At 46.3% G+C, this 20,056-nt stretch overlaps 1 protein-coding gene across 2 annotated transcripts in view; it reads right to left on the minus strand.

Annotated features, from left to right (window-relative positions):
• CCDC61 (coiled-coil domain containing 61) overlaps positions 1-20,056 on the minus strand; it is a 538,795-nt gene that overhangs the window by 249,469 nt on the left and 269,270 nt on the right. For both annotated transcript variants that reach the window (XM_085625716.1, XM_085625715.1), the window contains exon 8: positions 14,421-14,653. In XM_085625716.1, the coding sequence (XP_085481842.1) occupies positions 14,421-14,653 (233 nt within the window). The remainder of the gene's footprint in view (positions 1-14,420; positions 14,654-20,056) is intronic.

Raw genomic sequence — 20,056 nt, forward strand, 5'->3', positions numbered from 1 at the left:
GGACTCACCACAAGCAGGGGAGTCAGGGCAGGCCCCGAACAATCAGGGGAGCTCAAAAGAAACACCGGTGACCCTCAAATGGACCCACAGGCTGTAGGCACAGGAGTCGCGAGAGGACCTCAAGCAGCACACCAAAAGATGCAGGCCACGATGCAAACGATGCGGTGCGGCTGAAGATTCTGGTCACTGGAGATGCTCGAGGTTGGGGCTACTTGGAGCCCGAAGATCTTCTTGGAAGGAAGCCAACAAGCGTTTGCAACTGCAAGTTGCCGTGGTGCACATGGGTTGGGTTATTGCAACCCCCACAAGGGATACTGGCCTCAAACTTGGTGAAAGGGCAGGGTAGGCCTCGGGAGCTGTGGAGAACCACCACCTGCGTTGCAGAACCTTACGGAGTCCGGAGGAGCTCAGGATCAGCAGACCCGTCGACTTGGTTGCGGTGCCTGTGAATGCAGGGGAGTGACTCCTTCACTCCAAGGGAGAACCACTTACGAAAGATATAGATTTCCCTATATCTAAGGTCACTGCACTTAAAACCTATAAGTCACTCCTAAAGCAAACCTTTCATTCCTGAAGGCAGGGCGCTCAGTTCCAAGTGTGAGGGTTCCCCTGCATGAGCAGGGCACCCCTACAACCTTCGGAGTCCATTCTCCCGGGTTGTAAGTGTATCAGCCATCACGATACATAGAGTGGCCATGCGTCACTACGCGATGACCATCTCTAAACTGTCTGTAACAAACCCCCTTTGATTCCATGCAATGTAAAGCTCCTCCACGAGGCCCCCAGTGCTCACGATACCAGTCTTCTAGATCTGGACAGAACAACATGGCTGCTGCCGACCAGAGACACGATTCTGCCCTACTGCTGCTGAGCCAAGCTCGAGCAGGGGATGGCAGAACAATAGGTATCCTGTCACAGGGAGGTGTGACCACCTCCCAGACAGGATTTAGTGTATTGAGGCCAGGTAGGAGCGCTGCCAGCGCCCCTCAGTCTGCTTGAAGGACACATTTTGTGCCCTCCTTACATCATCCAGTTCAGACCAGCTCAGGGAAACGTTGGCTCCCGCCCAGGCGCGCAACTGGACAAGGCAAGGGACATGGGAGTATCCTCCCCACTGTCCGACCCCTCCCCTGGGAGGAAACCCTGAATCGTCCCAACCCTTTCCTTGGGGTACTTAAGGGCTTACCTAAGGGTGGGTCCCTAGATCCGTCGTGGGACAAGATCCATTTCAAGACACCACTTCTTCTTGGACCGTCTGGGCACTCTGGACTTCAATGGACTTCGCTCTGGGCATCATGACTGCAACTAGGAAGACTCCTGCTGCTCCTGGCCTCATCGTCCTGCTCCTCTGCTGTAACGTCTATGCCTGTGCTCCATACAGGATCCTTCCAAGACCCATTGACAACCAAGACACCGGAAGGAATCTCCCTTGAAATGAAGGAGTCATTTTCCTGCATCTTCGGGCACCACAACTAAGCTGACCAGTCTGCTGATCCTGGGCTCCCACGGACTCCAAAAGGCTCAGCTACACTGGTGGTGGTATTTCACATCCCTCAAGGCCTGCTCTGCCCTCCCACCAAATTTGAGGCCAGTATCCCATGTTGGAGCCACAGGAACCGAATCCCTGTGCACTGTGTCGACTTGCTGTTGCAAAGGCTTACTGGCTTACTTCCTCCAAGATCTTTGGGCCCCAAGCAGCCACAACCTCAAGCTTCTCCTGTGACCAAGATCTTCGTCCTCACTGCATCACTTGCATCGTGGGCCTGCATTTTTGGTGAGCTGCTCAAGGTCCTCTCACGGCTACAGTGCCTCCGGCCTGTGGGTCCTCTTGAGGGTCTTTTTTGGATTTCAGCCGGCTCTCCTAATTGCTCGGCCTGCTCGGACTCCCCTGCTTGTGGCGAGTCACCTGGACCTTGTGGGTCCGACACTGCACCTTCTTCGCTTTCCACGTTGTGTGCAATTGCCAAGGCTTGTTGGTGCTCCCGACGGACACCAACTCCTCAACTATGACATCCGACATGGGACAGCTCGTGAACAGCTCCTGGTCTTCCACAGCGTCGCCTGGTCCGCACAGCTGCAGCTCCGAAGCCATGGTCAGCTCCACTGCAACACTCGACTTCGGTGGGCATTCATCTTCCGGGCCTCCGGGTCACTCCCAAGTGGCATAGACTCTTTACCCTCTGCTTGCAGATACTTCTCATTTTGAATCCACCTTTGGGTTCCACCGGACACTTTCACCTTTTCAAGCTGCAGCATCTTCCTGAAGTCCTCCATTGAGCTTGACGGCGGTTTCTGACACCACTTCACACCTATGCACCCAGCTTCCCTGGTGTAGGTATCCTGGTTCCTAGGGTATTCACGGGTGGGATGGTTCTCCAACTTTCTGTCTTACACTGGGTTTCTTCAGGGTCCACTGGGAGGGGTCCTTCTTTAAAATTGCAACCGCGACTTACCCATTACATTGTATTGAGCCCGCGGTCGTGTTCCCACTCTGCAAACGGCCTCCGCAGGGTTTCTGGTTTCTTACCTTGGTTGGTTCCTAGGGTCCCTGGTACTTCTACGTCTTCTGGTTATAGTCTCGACTTGAGTCATGGTTGGCACACCACTATTTAAGTATATGGTTAGGTCTCCCACTGGCGACGACTGTGTATTCGTACTACTTACCGGTTTCTATTGAAAAGTATTGTGTGCATTGTGTATATCTCCAACTAGGAGACATCTGAATGTGTTAGTGAGTGTCTTATAATAAATCCATATGTTTATAAATACACTGGGTGGTTCTTTTTCACTTCATCTATATCAATAAGATTATGCTCTGGTAAAGCAAGTTGCTTTAGGCTCCTTCTGGACTGCTCTCCACAGCTACCACTTAGAGAGCTTTCTAAGGTTGTCTGAGACTGCTAAAATCCCCACAAGGGTCGTCTGGATTGGTGCAGGGTGCCCTCTTACATAAGTGTGCACCATATACCAAGCCAGCTTCTCACATTGGTGGCAGCGGTGGGATTCAAGCCTGCATTGTTTTATCAGATAATTTTGGTGGGGATTAATTGAAAAAACATGACTAATATTAGGCACATATAATACAGCTTAGAATAAGTAAGTTCTACTGAACTTAGGGTTGGGTAGTTAAGGGTCTAGCACAACCTTTTCTCCAACCTCAGAGAATGCAGTTTCCAATAGGGTAGGGTATGTAGATGCAACACCTGACTACACCTAGAACCATGTCTTTAGTTGGGGATACTAGTGTACCCCAGTCTGCTAAGTACAGTGGTCTAAAGTTCCAGGAACTAAGGCCCTATGTAGTCTTAGAAAGATAAAGACAGGTGGCAACCCCTACATTAAGCTACTCTTAGGGCTGCTACATCAGGATGATGGCCATACTGTAGGGGCAGAGGCAGTCGTATCGGGGGGTCGATTGACATACTGAGTAGCTCGGGATACCAGTACCTTCGTGCCCAATCCGGAGCCACTAAGATGACTTGGGCCTGGTCGCGGGAGATCTTCTTCAGCACTCTGGGCAGAAGTGGTATAGGCGTAAAGGCGTACAAAGACCGCAACTCCACTCGCGACGAAAGGCGTCCCCGAGCGAGTGCCGCCTTGAAAACTCCAACGCGCAGAACTGCAGACATTGCGCGTTCTCTTCGGTGGCGAATAGATCTAACCAAGGCTCTCCCCACTGCCGAAAGAGGCCTTGCGCCACGTCCGAGTTGAGACGCCATTTGTGATCCATCATGCACCCACGGCTGAGTTCGTCTGCTCTGGCGTTCAGAGAGCCCGCCAGATGTTGAACCACCAGGGTGATGCCCTGGTGTTCCAGCCATGTCCAGAGGCACAGAGCCTCCTGACAAAGGGTCCACGGCCCCACCCCGCCCTTCTGTTGCAATACCACATGGTGGTGGTGTTGTCTGTGAACACCTGCACCACACTTCCCCGGACAGAGGGAAGGAATGCCTTCAGCGCAAGCCGGATCGCTCTCAGCTCCAAAAGGTTGATATGGAGCAGAGTCTACGCCGGAGACCACAGTCCTCTGATCTCCGCCTCCCCCATGTGGCCCCCCCATCCCAGGAGGGATGCATCCGTCACTACCACGTGCTCCGGTTGGGGTAGGGAGAGGGATCTGCCGCTGACCCAATCGTGGTTCATGAGCCACCACTGCAACTGCTTCGCAGTGCCCTACGAGATCAAGACATGGTCGGACAGGTTGCCCCGATGCTGGGCCCACTGAAACTTCAGGTCCCACTCCAGAGCCCGCATTTGCCACCTGGCGGAATGCACCAACAGGATGCAGGAGGCCATCAGCCCCAGAAGCTGCAGCACCAACCTGACCAAAACCCAGGATAGAGGCCGAAAGATGGGAATCGGAGCCTGAATATTCCGGACCCGCTGTTCCGGAGGATAGGCCCGGAACTGCGCCGAATCCAGAACCGCTCCGATGAAGAGGAGATTCTGGGAGGGTCTCAGGTGCGACTTCGGCACATTGATGGAGAACCCCAGCAAATGCAGGAGGTCGGCCGTAGTCTGGAGGTGGGAGACGACTTGCTGTGACGAGCCCACCTTCAACAGCCAGTCGTCGAGATAGGGGAAGACTGGAACCCCTGATCTGCGCAGATGAGCTGCGACCACCGCCATCACCTTCGTGAACACCCGAGGGGCACTGGTGAGGCCGAAGGGGAGCACGGTGACCTGAAAGTGCTCCTGACCCACCGTGAACCGCAGGGAACGCTGGTGGGCCGGCAGGACGGGGATGTGAAAATAAGCGTCCTGCAAGTCCAACGCTACCATCCAGTCTCCAGGGTCTAGGGCAGCCAGAACCTGAGCTAAGGTGAGCATCTTGAACCTCTCCTTCCGGGGGAAGGCGTTGACGCTCCTGAGGTCCAAGATAGGGCGTAGGCCCCCTTTACCCTTCTTGGGAACCAGAAAGTAGTGGGAATAGCAACCACGACCTACTTCTGGACCAGGAACGCGCTCGACGGCCTCTTTGGCCAAGAGGGCCGTAACTTCCTCCCACAGAAGATTCAAGTGATCCCCCGACATACGGTGGTACTGTGATGGCATGGCTGGAGGGGTCGTCTCGAAGGGGAGGGAGTAGCCCCTTCGGACCATTTGCAGCACCCACCTGTGCGACGTGATGGAACGCCAGTGGAGCAGGTGATGGCGAACTCTGCTGCCCACTGGCGTGGAATGGGCCTGAAAGCTCGGACTAGGAGGGCTTTGAGGCGGATGCTGCCGGGGTGGATGTGGACTGACCGGCACGTTGTCCTCCAGTACCGCCTCGGCGGAAACCAAGTCCGCGACCGCCTGCAGATTGGTTCTGCGGCCGGTGGCTAGGCGGACGTGAGGAGGCGCCCCTTCCCTGGCCACGAAAGGGACGAAAGGCGGAAGTTTGCGGCCGCGGGGCCGAGAGACCCAAGGACTTGGCCGTAGCCCGGGAGTCCTTGAAGCGAGCCAGCGCACTATCCGCCTTCTCGCCAAAAAGGCGAGTGCCATCAAAGGGCATATCCATGAGGGTACTCTGGACATCCCCCGAGAAAAACGTGGACCGTAGCCAGGCATGGCGACGGAGCGCCACCGTGGTTCAAATCGCCCTACCCAACGAGTCCGTGGTGTCTAGTCCACATCGTATGGCATGCCGTGCTGCATCTCGCCTGTCAGCAAGCGCCTGGGTGAGCTGTGACCGGGCCTCCTCCGGTCACAGGGGCAGCACGTCCTCCACCGTATCCCACAGAGAGTGGGAATAACGGTCCAAGAGGCAAGCGGTATTCAAGGACCACCGTCCCAAACTAAGGGAAGAGAACAGCTTCTTTCCGAACTGTTCCTGCCTCTTGGATTCCCGATCCGGAGGAGCGGACGGGAATGAGGATTGGGAAGTCGAGGCCTGGATAACCAGACTCTCGGGCGTGGGATGTTGGGACAGAAAACTGGGGTCGCCCGGAGCAGGGCGGTGGCGCCGGGCCACGTTCCGATCCACAGGAGGTACTGTGGAGGGCTTGGACCAGGTGCCCTGCAGAACGTCCACTAGTGCCTCATTGAACTGCAGCAGAGGCTCCGTGGAGCTTGCTGACGGTTGAAGCACTTCAGTGAGAATGTTAGTCCTCACGGCCACAGCAGGCAACACCAGCCCATGGGCTTCGCCCGCCTTGCACAGCACCACTGAAAAAGCAGCACCTTCCTCCAAGGCCACAGTCAGAGGGGGAGATGAAACCAGCATCCGGGGAGGTGTCCAGACCACTGGCATCCCCCAGTTCGTCTGCCCAGTCCTCTGAAAGTGCGGCCTGCCTGGCCATAGGGTCCTCAGACCCCTCCCAGTCGCACCCGTCATCCGATTCCTGATAAACAGGGGGAATAACCGGAGCCGGGCGGTAGATGAAATGCTCTATCATCGGCGTCGGATGCGGCGTCGAGCTGCGCCGCACCGGCGCCTGCCCGGACCGGGGCTGAACCAGGGAACGGCGTCGTCCGGAGACGGTGCCGGAGGTGGAACCGGTGTCGGCAGAGATCCAGGCCTGGATCCCTCAGGGACCTGCGGCGTCGGGACCGAAGTCCTCAACGGCGCCTGGGCAGGAGCCGCCGGCTCACGAGGTCGCCCAGTCGAGCCCGCAGAGCCCGAAGGCGCGCCGGCAGGCGTCAACGGCGGAGCCAGGCCCCTCATGGCCGAGAGTAAGGCACTGATCTCCGCCTGAGTCGCATCAGTCCCAGGGACCGGCGGGTATGGGGACGGACGCGGCTCCTGTGGCTCCGACGGAGCCGCGGGGGTGGGACCACCCTGACCCTCGACTGAGTCGCGCGACCGGCGAGGGGAGTCCGAAGAGCGGTGTCCCCTCTTGGACTTCTTTGAGCGCTTCGACTTACCCGAAGACTTCGAGCCCGACGAGCGATGGTGGTGGCAGCGGCTCCGCGACCAGTCCTTCGACCTCCACCGGGACCGTGAACTGCGCGGAGCCAAGTGCCGAAGCTCGTGAAGCTTACGGGACCGCTCCCGCCTAGCCTTCAAGGTCAAGGCCTGACAGTCGAGGCACGACTCCGCATCGTGGTCGGCCCCCAGGCAGTAAAGGCACCGGCGATGGTGGTCCGTCACCGACATCAGTCGATGACAGGAGTCACAGGCCTTAAAACCAGGCATCCTTCCGGCACCAGAGTCGAGTCGTCAGAAGACCAAAAAGAGTCAAAATTTTTAGTCAAAAAGTGACTAAGGGGTAAGCTCTTCCCGGATCGGCGCTGTCTGGCGCGGAAAAAAGGAGAACTGACGTCAGCGCGCGAGGGCGGCATCTAAGTACTCCGACGACGTCATTCCGGCGCACGACGCCAACGACGGACGCAGAGCCGCAGACGACGCGCAAGGGGTATTGCTGACGAAAAATCTTTCCGGATCCAGCCTGACGTCTGGGGATATTCTAAGGTGAGGAATCTAACTAACGCGTTTCTTTCAGATATTCAGAATTTATGGCAAAAGTGTGACACATCTGAATGCCTTCTTGATGGAACCAAAGTAAACAAGCATTGAAAACGCAATAGGTCTCGACCTCGTTTAAGTTAAAGCAATTCTGTTTGTAATTAGGTGGCTTTTTAGCTTTGCTTGTATTAGTGTTTTTCAAACTTTCATGTACTTAATATGCATATGTATGCATATATGTATTCACTGAAAAAAACCAAAGGTTTTAGAGACGTTACAGTTAGAAATTAGCATTTAAAAAAAACTTTGAAATTCACTGAAAAAACCATAGGTTTCAGGGGTGTTATAGTTAGCTGGCCATTTCACTCGTACAAAACCATAGGAATTTCTCCGTTATAGTTAGTTCTGCTAACTATAAATCGCGCGCCCGCAATGCACTGCTGATGATGTCACATATTGCATCATTCATGACATGGTCAGTGACATCACTGATGACATCTCAAATGACATCACTGATGACATCATCCAGTGAATGTTGTTTAGTTTGAAATTTAAATATGTATTATATATATATACCTATCTGTAATGAAGATTGAGTGGATATATAACTGTCTGGATGGAGGATTTAGTAGCTGTCTGACTGTCTGTTGAAGTGAGTAATTAAAAGTGTCTCACTTAATACATGGATTAGTAACTAAACTATGTGAATGTGTGCAGCACTGTCTCTGTTGTATAACATGCTGCATCAGTTGGTCACTAATTACATGAGTGTGTACATTAGTTATTGATTAGTTGGGTGAGTATTTGTATGGGACACTGAGTTTGTGTGTGGTTGGATGGGGTGTGTGTAACTCTATGCATAGATGTGTAAAATGGTTGATTGACTAGGTGTATAGGTTTAAATGTGCATGTGGAAACAGTTTGGGTGATTGAGTGTATTTATTTGTGTGTTGGTGAGTGAATATATGTTTTAGTTGTACATCTTCAACAAAGTAAAAAAATAAAAGGCACTGTATGTGGGAGTTGGTGTATATAAATAAGTATGTGTAAGAGTCAGTGATTATGAGAGTAACTATATGAATGAGTATATAATTGTAATGGTGATTTTTTAACATATTAACTATGAGTTACTATGTGTTTGAATAAATGAGGTGTTGTTGGATAATTGTGTAAGTGAGTAAATGCAAGTGTGATTAATTTTTTTCATGAGTGAGTAGGATGACTGCATAACCGACTAAGATGACTGCTGATGTGTCAATGTCTATATATGTGTATACGTGCATTTGATAGTGTTCTATTAATTAGTGACTGCATGTATAAATGATTCTGTTGTTGAATGGGGAGTTGTGTGTGTAGACTTAGGAATCAGTGAGTGGGTATGTAGCAACTGGTATTGGTGTGTCAATGGTTTCAAATATGGTAATCTGTATTTTACAGTGAGTGGTGAAAGGTTATAGTAGTGTAAGATGAGGTGTATCAGATTGTCACGTGGATGGTGTCATCCGTGCTGTCTAATCCAAAAAAGTGACTAGTGCATTAAAAACCATTGCATAAATCCATTGGACACACGTTTGAAAAGACTACAGATTCAATAATAAGAGATACTGTTCATACTTATAGAGTTAGAATGTATAAGATCAATGAGAATAAAATACTAAAACATAGACAGCAGCCCAGTGACATGTCTAAAACAATCAATAAAAAGACACATAGATAAAAACTACCCATGAAATTCTTAAAACTAACTGTAAAAAACAATGTCATAGGACTACAGCCCCTATGATAAATACTTTTTCCTCTATTCCCATTATTATTATTTTAATTAGTTTACCCTTCTCACCAAATTTTCAGGGACTGGGTATTCTAAATTTACTTGTATAGTAGATAGTATAGCCATGTTATGGACGATCGAAAATTTATCAGAAATTGTTGGAGATTTTTCAGAAATGTTTCACTCAGGTGGCATATAAATGTATTTTTCTTTTCTTTCTGATAATACAGCACCCTACATTCCCAATTTTTCTCATAAAAGGGTATGTAGATCCTCAGTTGTGTTCAAACCACCCGGCCACTTACAATTAAACTCCAATATATAATTGGTCTCAAGCCTTCGTAGGGAAGCTTCCCTGTCCCCTCCTCAGTTCAAAAGATCTTTATTAAAGAAATGAAGGTGTTGATACATAAGAAAAACTAAAACATAACAGCAGTATAATAGGTAGAATAAACATGTCTGTGTAAATAAACCCGGAATTGAGAGAAAACAAATAATTGAGGCTATATAACAGAAAGCAGTACTGGAAACAATATGCAATAAAATGGATTATATAAAATGCAAAGGAACAAAAAAGGTCAATCAGGGAGGCTTGGAGACTTCCTGCTGAAAGGGAGGCAAATGAGATGAGCGCTTAGCACAAATATCAAGGTACAAAGTCACAGGTAGCCACAGATCATGTCGCTTTTTAGCCAGACTAAGGGGATAGATAAAAACAGTATCTAGCCTGTGATTGTGGCATACATTGTACCACCATGCTCTAAAAGAGATATTAGCAAAATTTTTCCAATTTACAGTAATTTGCTGGAATGCAACAGCTAGCAACAAGTCAACAATCTGCGCATTAAAATCAACCTCTGCCCAGCAGGGAGAGAGACTTCCTAAAAAAACATTGACAAAGGAGAAGGGAGATGCAGTGTGAAATATGGCATTAATCTGAGCCCAAACTTGCTTCCAAAAATTGTTCACATCAGTACAAGAAAAAAGCATGTGAAAAAGAGTAGCCTTGGGTGTCGAGCAGGACCAACAATGTTCAGGAATTGAGGGGAACCTCTTATTCAACATATGGGGTGAAAAAAGAAGTCTGTTGTAGATAAAAAAGGATTTGCGTAAGGGAGGCAGCCCTGGATGATTTGCGAAGTTTGGTCCAGACTTTATCCCAAAGAGATGTGGGCCAAGAGATATCAAAATCAGATTCCCATTGTTCCTCTACCGTGGATTTTGGCCTGGGGGTGAGAGTCTTGTGAAATTAGTGGTAAATGAAGGAGGCAGTATTGTGAGTGCGAAGCAAAGAGTGAAGGCGTAGAGTAGGGTTAAAAGGATCGGGTTGGGCGGGAGAGTGGAGGAGTTGGGTATAGGTGGACATAACTGCATTTTTGAGCACGATGTACTTACGGGCAAAGGAGGAGGGGAGATTGAAATTATGGCAAAGAACGGAAAAAGGTAAGAAATCAGAGCCAGAAAAGAGGTGGGATACCCAGATCAATCCTTTTTGTCTCCAAGATTTCCAATAAAAGGGCTTATGATTAACAAGGATGCTGTTGTTATGCCAAATGGTGGTATTGAGAACCTGTCCCCTCCTCTCTTTGTTATGGGGATGGATTCAATAGCAAAATAATGAAGAAATCGAGGATCACTATTGTGCGTGATTTCAAAATGCCTTGCAACGGGATAGTTCTGATCTTTATTTGTTATTGCCCTTAAGTGCTGTAGGATTCGCTTTTGTACTGCCAATTTGGTGCTGCCTACATATTTAAGATGACAGTCACACTCCAGGACATACACATAATATTCAGTTTTACATGTCAAATGTTGTTTGATTTCTCTGTTGTTGTCAGAGAAAAATGTCCTGTAGTTTTTGGTACTAATTCCAAATTGTCATGCCCTACAGCTTAAGCATTTATAGAATCCATTTCTGGTAAATAGCCAGCTCTCCTTTTTACAGATCTCCTGACTGTTTTTGGCCAAGACATTGCCCATGCTAGTAGATTTACGAAAAGCTATGGCAGGGTTAGGGGGCATTAAGCCACCTATCACCAGATCATCTCTGACAAAATGGCAGTTACGTCTGACAATGTTTCTCAACTCCTTTTCCTGTTTTGAATAAGTTAAGATTAGGCGAACTGGCTCCAATTTTTCTTTTTCCATCTCCGTTTTATATTGAAGAAGTTCTTCCCTTGGCTTGAGCTGTGACTTAGTCATGGCTGCTTTGACTACTCTGGGGCTGTATCCTCTATCTAAAAACCTTGCCTGGCTTTCAATTTGTTTTATTTTCATATCCACTGGATCACTACACATGCGTCTAATACGGAGCATCTCCCCATAAGGTATACTATTTATTAAATGTTTGGGGTGTGCACTCGTGGCATGCAGTAGTGTGTTGCCTGTGGTAGGTTTTCTAAAAAGGGTAGTTACCAGCATATTGTAATATACTAAAACCTGTACATCTAAAAATGTCACTGAGCTTTTACTGATGTTGGAAGTAAAATTAAGATTAAGATCATTATGGTTAATACTTTCTACAAATTGTAAAACACTCTCCTCAGTACCTCGCCAAACAATAAATAAATCATCAATAAAACGCATCCAGGAGACTATATTGCACTTACAGGTTTGTTCAAATTCCCGCTTAAGGACCAGCTCCTCCCACCAGCCCATAAACAAGCAGGCATAGCTGGGGGAGAAGCTGGCCCTCATAGCTACACCCTGTACCTGTTGATAAAATTGGCCATTGAAAAGGAAGTAATTATTCTCTAGACAGAAAGATAACATATTAAGCAGCATTCGTGTATGTTCTGTATGTTCCATCGATCTCCTGCTCAAAAAATATTCAACTGCTCTTAGACCATCCATATGCCTAATGCATGTGTATAAGGAGGTTACATCCAACGTTACTAGTAGTAGATCAGTATTCCATGCTAGATCTTTGATTTTGTTGAGAAAGTCACTAGTATCTTGTATATAAGAATCTAGCATCTTCATGTGAGTCTGTAAAAAGTAATCTATATATTTGGAAAGATTTTCTAAAGGCCCATTACATGCTGCAATAATGGGTCTCCCAGATGGAACTGTTAGACGTTTGTGGACATTGGGTATGAAGTAAATATATGGATGTTCTTTTTTTATAAACCTATATTCATCCCAACTCAAGAGTCCCAAACCCTTCCAAGCTAACAGACTTTGGAATAACATATCTTGCATTGCTTTGTATTTCAATGTATTGCTTTTTCTGTAACATTGGATGTCATTTAATTGTCTATATGCTTCCTTAAGATAATCCGATACTGGCCATAGGACAATGTTTCCACTTTTGTCCGAGTTTCTTATTATCAAGTCCCCTTTCTGCAGTTTCTCCATCAATTGTTGATACTTTCTTTCATCATTTGAATATTTTTTTTTCTTTTGTTTATTATTGGCGAGGGTCAGTCTTTTAACTTGCGCAACCACATGTTCATTGAATGCATCCAAGCCATCACTTGACGAGATAGGAATAAATTTGGATTTTGGTTTGAAATGGGTTTCTGATTTCTTCTGACCCATAAACGCTGCTGATTCCTGTATATTGCTATTGTCCCCTGAAGCAAGTTGACACATATCCTGCAAGAGGCCTAGGTCTGAGATCTTCAAGCCTGGAGCCTCAATTTCATTGGTTGAATTTATTCCTTGATCTGTAGTGGCTCTTTGTAAATGATATTTCTTGAGCTTAAGTTTGTGGATACATTGGTATACATCAGCTCTTGTTTTAGTGTATTGAAAGTTTGATTCAGGGCAAAAGCTGAGTCCCAAACACAGTAGTTGTCTTTCTGCTACCGACAGCTCCATTGTACTGAGGTTGATGATAGATTTAATGTTCTCATCTTCTGATATCCTGCCGGTGCATAGTACTTCTTTCTCCTTTGCCTCTAATACCTGCGACCCCTGCCCCTACCCCGCTTCTTTTGTTCGACATTGTTTGCGGGCCTGGCGTCTCCCCCTTCTCCTCTGGCATCTTGTTTTGCCTTTACTTCTTGCGGGCGTGGTCTCAATATATCCCTCCTGCTTTGTTTCAGGACGTCCAATTCTTCCCCCAACGTGAATTTCACTCCAGTTGTTCTGTTAGCACATTCACTATCTGATTCACTTTTTGGTGCTGAACTGGAGACTGGAGACATTTCTTCTTGCTGTTGTTGTGCCCCTTTATTTACTTGAATGCGTTTTTTAGCTGTGGCTGCTCTAAGCGAGTCATAGCGACGAGCAAAGGTGAAAATCTGACCATGTTAGTCATCTCGATCTCTTTTGAGTTTGTAAGTTTTACGTATTTTAATTTTGTCTTCTTCTTTGGTTAGTCTAATGGTCATATCCTTCCTCAATTTTGTTATCTGGTCCTGGTGGGACTCTTCACTCTGCTGTTTTATTTTGGCTTCCAGGGCATCAATTTTGACCTGTAAATTTGCCCCGTCTATCTCTGCGTGTTTAACCAAAATTTGGACGAGGCGTTTAGATGACTCCAGGTTACATTGTCCCCATTCCGCCATCATCAAGGGATTGGACGCCTCATAACTAGGGGCCAGCATAATACGAAGCCCTCTGGGGATTCTCCCCACGTCCAAATATCTTTTAAGTGAGCGTGCTTCCCACTATTTGGCCTGCTCTTGCTTTTTGTATTTTTCCAGTAACCTGAAGGGTATATATAAACATACAGATGCACCCAACACTACATCCTTGCTTACATCCACACCTTTTCCTCCTATATAGAAACACACAGAGGCAACAAACCTTCTTCTACACCCCTCCCCCCCCAAAAGAAGCGGGCAGATATGCAATTGTTAAAGCCACAGTGGCAAGGCCGCTGAGTCAATTACACACAGTACTAGGAACACGGGCAGTCTTCTTAAACATATATCAATTTATTTTCATAAAGTTAAATTAATTGCTCAAAGATTCCATCTGAACGACAGATGGATAGATAAGCCAGCAAGCAAACACAGTACTTGCATGTTTGTTTACTAAGATGTACTTCCGATTTCAGTAAAACCGTCCGACGCACAAGTTTAATTTTTTCCTTCTCAAATATACAACATAGCTAATAAACATGACACAGTCTAGCTACTTCTGATTTTAGATAACACCCACTGTGCATGTACCAACAAGGTATATTACACAAAATTTCCCATACCCACAACAAAGGTGCACAACACAAACTGATTCTGAGTGCAACTGCCTCAGTGACTATCTGTAAGAAAAGACCTAAGCAGTACAGTGAACCGGTCAAATGTTTACCTGAAGGTGAAGGGGTCAATCGTGGGACCCTGGACTGACTCCCGCTGCGTCCCTCTCGAGATGCAGAAGACCAGTGACCTTCTCTCTCTCTGGATGTAGAGCGCTCCCGTGAAGTGGATCGACGAATGTCCCTGGATTTGGCAGGGAAGCCATTTCGAACATGCGGCCCATGACCCGCACTAAGGCCAGAACCGGATCGGCTCTGAGGCGATGGTCCAACAGGAGTCACCTTCCTTGAAAAACAACACAATTATAGGAAAGATTCAAAGTAAACAGGCAAAATATAAATTATTTGAAATTCTTCACACATAGTAAACATTCAAGTTATCAATGCAATTGTCATTCACCTGTACAACAGAAACAATAGATTACAAATATAAAGCATTGATTTATGGAATAGGTGTTCAAACATCATACAATAAACACTCGAGCACTGATGCATTAAACATTCAGTTTATCTATGCAATAATGGTGTAGCCAACAATGCAATACATTCATACTGTACACAATAAATATTAACCTGATGTAATAAATGTTGAAACAATTTACACAATTAACATTCAACTAATCAATGCAATGAAAGTGCAAAAACCTAATACCATACTAAAGGAAAATGTAGGAACACCAGAGCTAAACTAACATCATAGCACCGCCATAGACACACACACTTTATGGCTTCCTTAAAACACAAATGTGGACATATTTCTGTAGGTAGGACTAATCTAAAAAAAAAAAAAAAAAACACAGTACCTTGACCTTTACAAGCTTGACATCAAAATATCTCTTGCCATTGCTAAATCATCTCACAGACAAGACATAATCACTTTCCACACACATACCTTTCCTGCACTGTCTCCCTAGAAGTTCCTTATCACTATCACTGATAAGGCTACTGTGTAAACTACTGATGTGGTCTCTAAATTTACCTCTGAAAAGATGCTCATTATAAGCACATTTTACTCTTATCTTAGGCACTCGCAACCAAACTCATAAATACTTCCTATTCTTTCGTAGCAGTCCGCAAACCATGTATCCTGCGGTCATACTCCACTGTTCCATCTCCGTACACACACACTTTTTCAAGAGCCCAACAACAATGTTTGAAAGAATCCGTCATCGCCTTCATCAGAACAACTATAGTTTTTCTCCCCACTTACCTGCTGTCAAATCTCAACCAACTGAAACCTCTTCAAACAAGTGTTTATGCATTCTAGTATAGGGCCTTCTCTCAAGTGGATCAAATTATGTTACTTATGCATGCCACTAAGAACTCTTTCCCACCCCTTTCCTACTTAACCTTAAGCAGAATTGAACAATGTTGATCCCCCACTAATGCTTACAATCATAGCCATCTTAAGGATCATCAATTCTGGACTAAAGTGGTTCTAAAATTTACCTCTCAGTTCATTACTTATCAGACTCCTGGAGTCTGTTGCACTACCTACTTTTACACATCCCAGGTGACGTTTAACACAACAGGCTCATAGGTGCTCATAAGTGCAATTGTCTTTTCCATGTACACTGACTCAGTAAAATTATATCTTTGAGTTCTCATATTATCTTGACAGAGAAAGCAATCAATTATTTTTGTTCACCCTATCTTTTTCCTCTAACCATTAGACAAGACGTACATACCCAACTCCTTAACAGCTATTTCTCACTAGATGGTTCTCTGATCACTTGTGATGAACTCTTAAACAGACTATGTTCTTGGCTTGGAACCATGCTATTTTCATGATATGTTAATCCCTTCTTGCCCAGCAGTGAGCCTTGTTATGCTTAAAAAAAATCATTTTATAGGAAGGGAAGTATGAATCTGCTGATGAGAAAGCTCAACAGTGGGCCTGCAGAATAAGCTAAAGTCTGTCTAATAGTCTCACATAAGAAATAAACAAGAGTTGTGAATCATCCACAGGCTAGCTATATATGCTGAGATATCGGGAAGAGGAACATCTTTGCAAATTTTCAAATCCAAATTTTTATTAGACATTAATCAAAAGGTTCAAATCAATCCTAATCGTCTCAATACATCAACAGTTTAAGTCCAGCATAAGTGTTCATAACATACAAAGTTCATAATATTTCATTTAATTGAATAGTTATTCCTTTGTGTTTTAAGTTGAAAGATGGTAGGATCATTCCACTTCTCAACATATCAAAAGCAGAAGAGGCAATATCTTCCAAATGAAGGTGGTAATGTGTTGTGCCAATATAGATGAAGGATTGTTTTTAAGGGTAACAATCAGCTTCAGCCATTAGGTTGGGTTGAGTAACGACCTACAAGCACTCAATCAGCCCAGGGCATTTCACATTTTCACACTTTCTTTTTGCTTCTGCAGCCAGGCACTCACTGCAAAATCTGAGTGCTTGGCAGTTCTCCTTCATTAATACTTGCTGATCAGTGGCTGAAGTGTGGCCAGGTTGTCCCACTCCTTCCTTGCCTTGCCTGCATACTGTTGCTGCCACCATCGCAATAATCATGGAGGCTCTGGCTGCTGGTACTGGGTTCCACAGCTTTGAAGACCACTCCAACATGGCGACCAGACACATGCGCAGTGTGTGTTTGGCAACGCACATGACTGGAAGCTATACTGGAACATCCTGGTTTCCTGATGATTTTCAGGGAGCAGTGTACTGCCATGTTGATTAAGGAACCATTTGTTACAGCAGAAGAAACTGTACTTCTGTAGTGCCAGCTGTCACTGCCTAGCAATTCCGACCAAAAAAGTAATGATCAGGACTGCCAGAGTCCCTAAACCATGACATACCATCCACAAGTGCTCGTCTAGAGAAGGCTTAGAGCATATGTATGTCATTCTCTCTGGCAGCAGACAACAAGGTCTAAAAGTGGGCAGGCTATGACGGCCCTCTCACCAGATGATCTGAGCTCCGATAACACACCAACCACTCTCCTTCCCTCAAAGTCTCTGGCTCCCAATGTACTCCATGCACAAACCTATTAGCAGCCTTTTTTGTGGGGAGTGGAGGGATTGGCGTTCTAACTTTTGCACTGCCTTGCCGACAGATGCCCTTCCAGCCTGCTCCCACTGCTGCTCTCTGCTAGCATCAACCAACAGTTTGGAGCAGCTGTAGAGTGACGGCATACTGCCACTGGAAGGAGGAGATGCTCACCGTTGGAGTATAGTGGACTGAGGAAGGAAAGCACTGAGCAAGGACATTTGGACTGACTGGGCCTTAAGAGTATAAGACCTTTTGAGGCTGTTAACTGACCTGCAGTTTGAAAGCCATATTCATATTTGTTAAATACAATTGTGCACTTTTGCCAAGCGTTTTCCTATAGAAGATCTCTTTCCTCTATGACAGACCCACTTTAGTCTGCTGCAGTCTGTAGTTTTTTGTGTATGGGACGGAACCTTGCCATAAGGCTGAAAGTGTGGTAGTTGTGAATCTCTATATGAGAAAGCTTGCACTGTTGCGGACCATGCAATATACTATGTTTTTGAAGATGACATACACTGCTGCCTATACTATACCTGTTCTATGGGCAAGGGAAACTTGTGATGCTCCTTGTGCGTTCAGGTTCTGTCTGTGCGAAAAGAACAAGTAACTTACTTTCAGTAATGCTTTTTCTGGTGCATACAGTATCTACCTGCGGATTCCTCACCTTTTGAATACCCCAATACGCCAGCATTCCACAGAAACTTTTCTTGACAGCTTTCCCATGTCGACAAGGGAGTCAGACTGCCCATGGCTCTTTGCGCGACGCCGTATGTTGTCCCTGGAGCCATAAGAAGCCCTCGTCGGCAGTCTGATGTCCGTTTCCACCCATTTTTTTCATGCCATTGAGGCAAACGGGTGAAACAAACATCATGAATGCAATTTCAGAGTCTAAACTTTAAATCAAAGATTAAAATATGTAGAAATATATATATATATATGGACATATATAAAAACTGAAATAAATACGAAATATACAAATACACATCTTTTTGGTATATGCAGACAAGCAACAGAGAGGCGGGTGGGTCAGTGAGGAATCAGCAGGTAGCTACTGTACTCACCAGGAAAAGCGTTACCAAAGGTAAGTAACTTGTTTTCCTGAGATGGAAACATCTACCTACGGATTCCTCACCTTATGAATTGAATCCCAAGCAGTCCAGTACTACAAGTGGGTGCCATCCCTCCTCACGTTGGCATCTTAACAATAGTGTTTCACAAAAGTGTGGAGGAAGCCCAAGTTGCCGCTTTACTGACGTCAACTACAGCAACACCTCTACCTACTGCAGATAAAAAGATTTAGCTCTAGTGGAATGAGCTTCAATACCTTTTGGATGTTAAGTGCCATGGCGGAGCAAATCTTAATGCAGAGGATGATCCATTGTGACAAAGTCCTTTTGTTAACTGCTTTTCCTTTCATCTTGCCCACGTAACACTTAGCCTATAAACTGCTGATCATCCAGCTGGAGATCTCGTGTTCTGTGCACATAAAAGCTAATAGCCATTTTGGGGTCAAATCAATTAAGTCTTTTTTCATCTTTAGATGAATATGGAGAACAAAAAGTAGGAAGGGTGATGGACAGGCCCAAGTGGAAGTGATTAACCATATTTGGCAGGAAAGCAGCCCTGGTTCTTAAAACCAGCTTATCAGGATAGAGAGTCAGAAGTAAGACCAAACTGGAGAACCGCAAACTGATAGTGTTAAGACCCCACCATGAAGAGAAGATGCTTGTGCGACTGCAGATTTGGGATGTGAAAATACACATACTGCAAATTAACCAAGACCACCCAGTCTTCTTTCGCCAGCACAAGAAGCACCGGTGCTAGGGTCAGCATTTTGAACTCTTCCTGCTTGAGGAACCAATTAAAAATCCTGAGGTCTAGGACGAGATGCAAACAACCGTCCTTTTTGGGAAATGGAAATACCGTCAACAGCATCCCTGACCCAGTTCCTGCTGTGGAAGCAACTCTACTGCACCCTTTTGAAGCAAGGATTGGACCTCCTGTTGTAGAAGCAGAAGATGGTATCCAGAAAAGAAGCCTTGTTGGGGCTGAAAGGGTATGGGAAATTCCTGGAAGGGTAGGGTGCACCCCTTTTCTACAATATTTAAAACCCACTGATCCGATGTTATAAATTTCCACTGTTGTAGTTACTGGGACATCCACCCTCCCATCAGTAAAGCATGCTGTAAGATGTGAAAACTGAAGCTGCTTTTCTGTGACTTTGGCAGAGGAGGTAGATGGAGGAAGGATGACTCCTTGCTGTCCACCCTTGCCCCCGCCCCCGCCCCCGCCCCCGCCCCCTATAACTTCTATAGAGGGGAAAGGATGGTTGCTGCTGCTGGTATTACTGCCTTCCACAAACAGAGAAGTTCATGCCACAACCACAAAACATGCTAAACTGCCTGTAATCCTTGGACTGAGATTTAAGGCCCAAAGATCTAGCTGCTATCTTTAAATCTTTCCAAGGCAGAATCTGCTTTGGCGCCAAAAAGTCTGGAACCACCAAAGGGCAAATCCATGAGGGCATGTTGCATGTCTGGTGAGAAACCGGATCCTCTTAGCTATGTGTGACTTCTTGTAGCGACTGAAGTCCCCATCACTCTTGCAAGTGAATTAGCGGTATCAAACTCAAACTATGAGTTGCCGTGCAGCATCCTGACCATCATTTAGAAGCT

This window comes from Triturus cristatus, chromosome 9 (assembly GCF_964204655.1).
Source record: "Triturus cristatus chromosome 9, aTriCri1.1, whole genome shotgun sequence".
Classification (NCBI taxonomy): domain Eukaryota; kingdom Metazoa; phylum Chordata; class Amphibia; order Caudata; family Salamandridae; genus Triturus; species Triturus cristatus.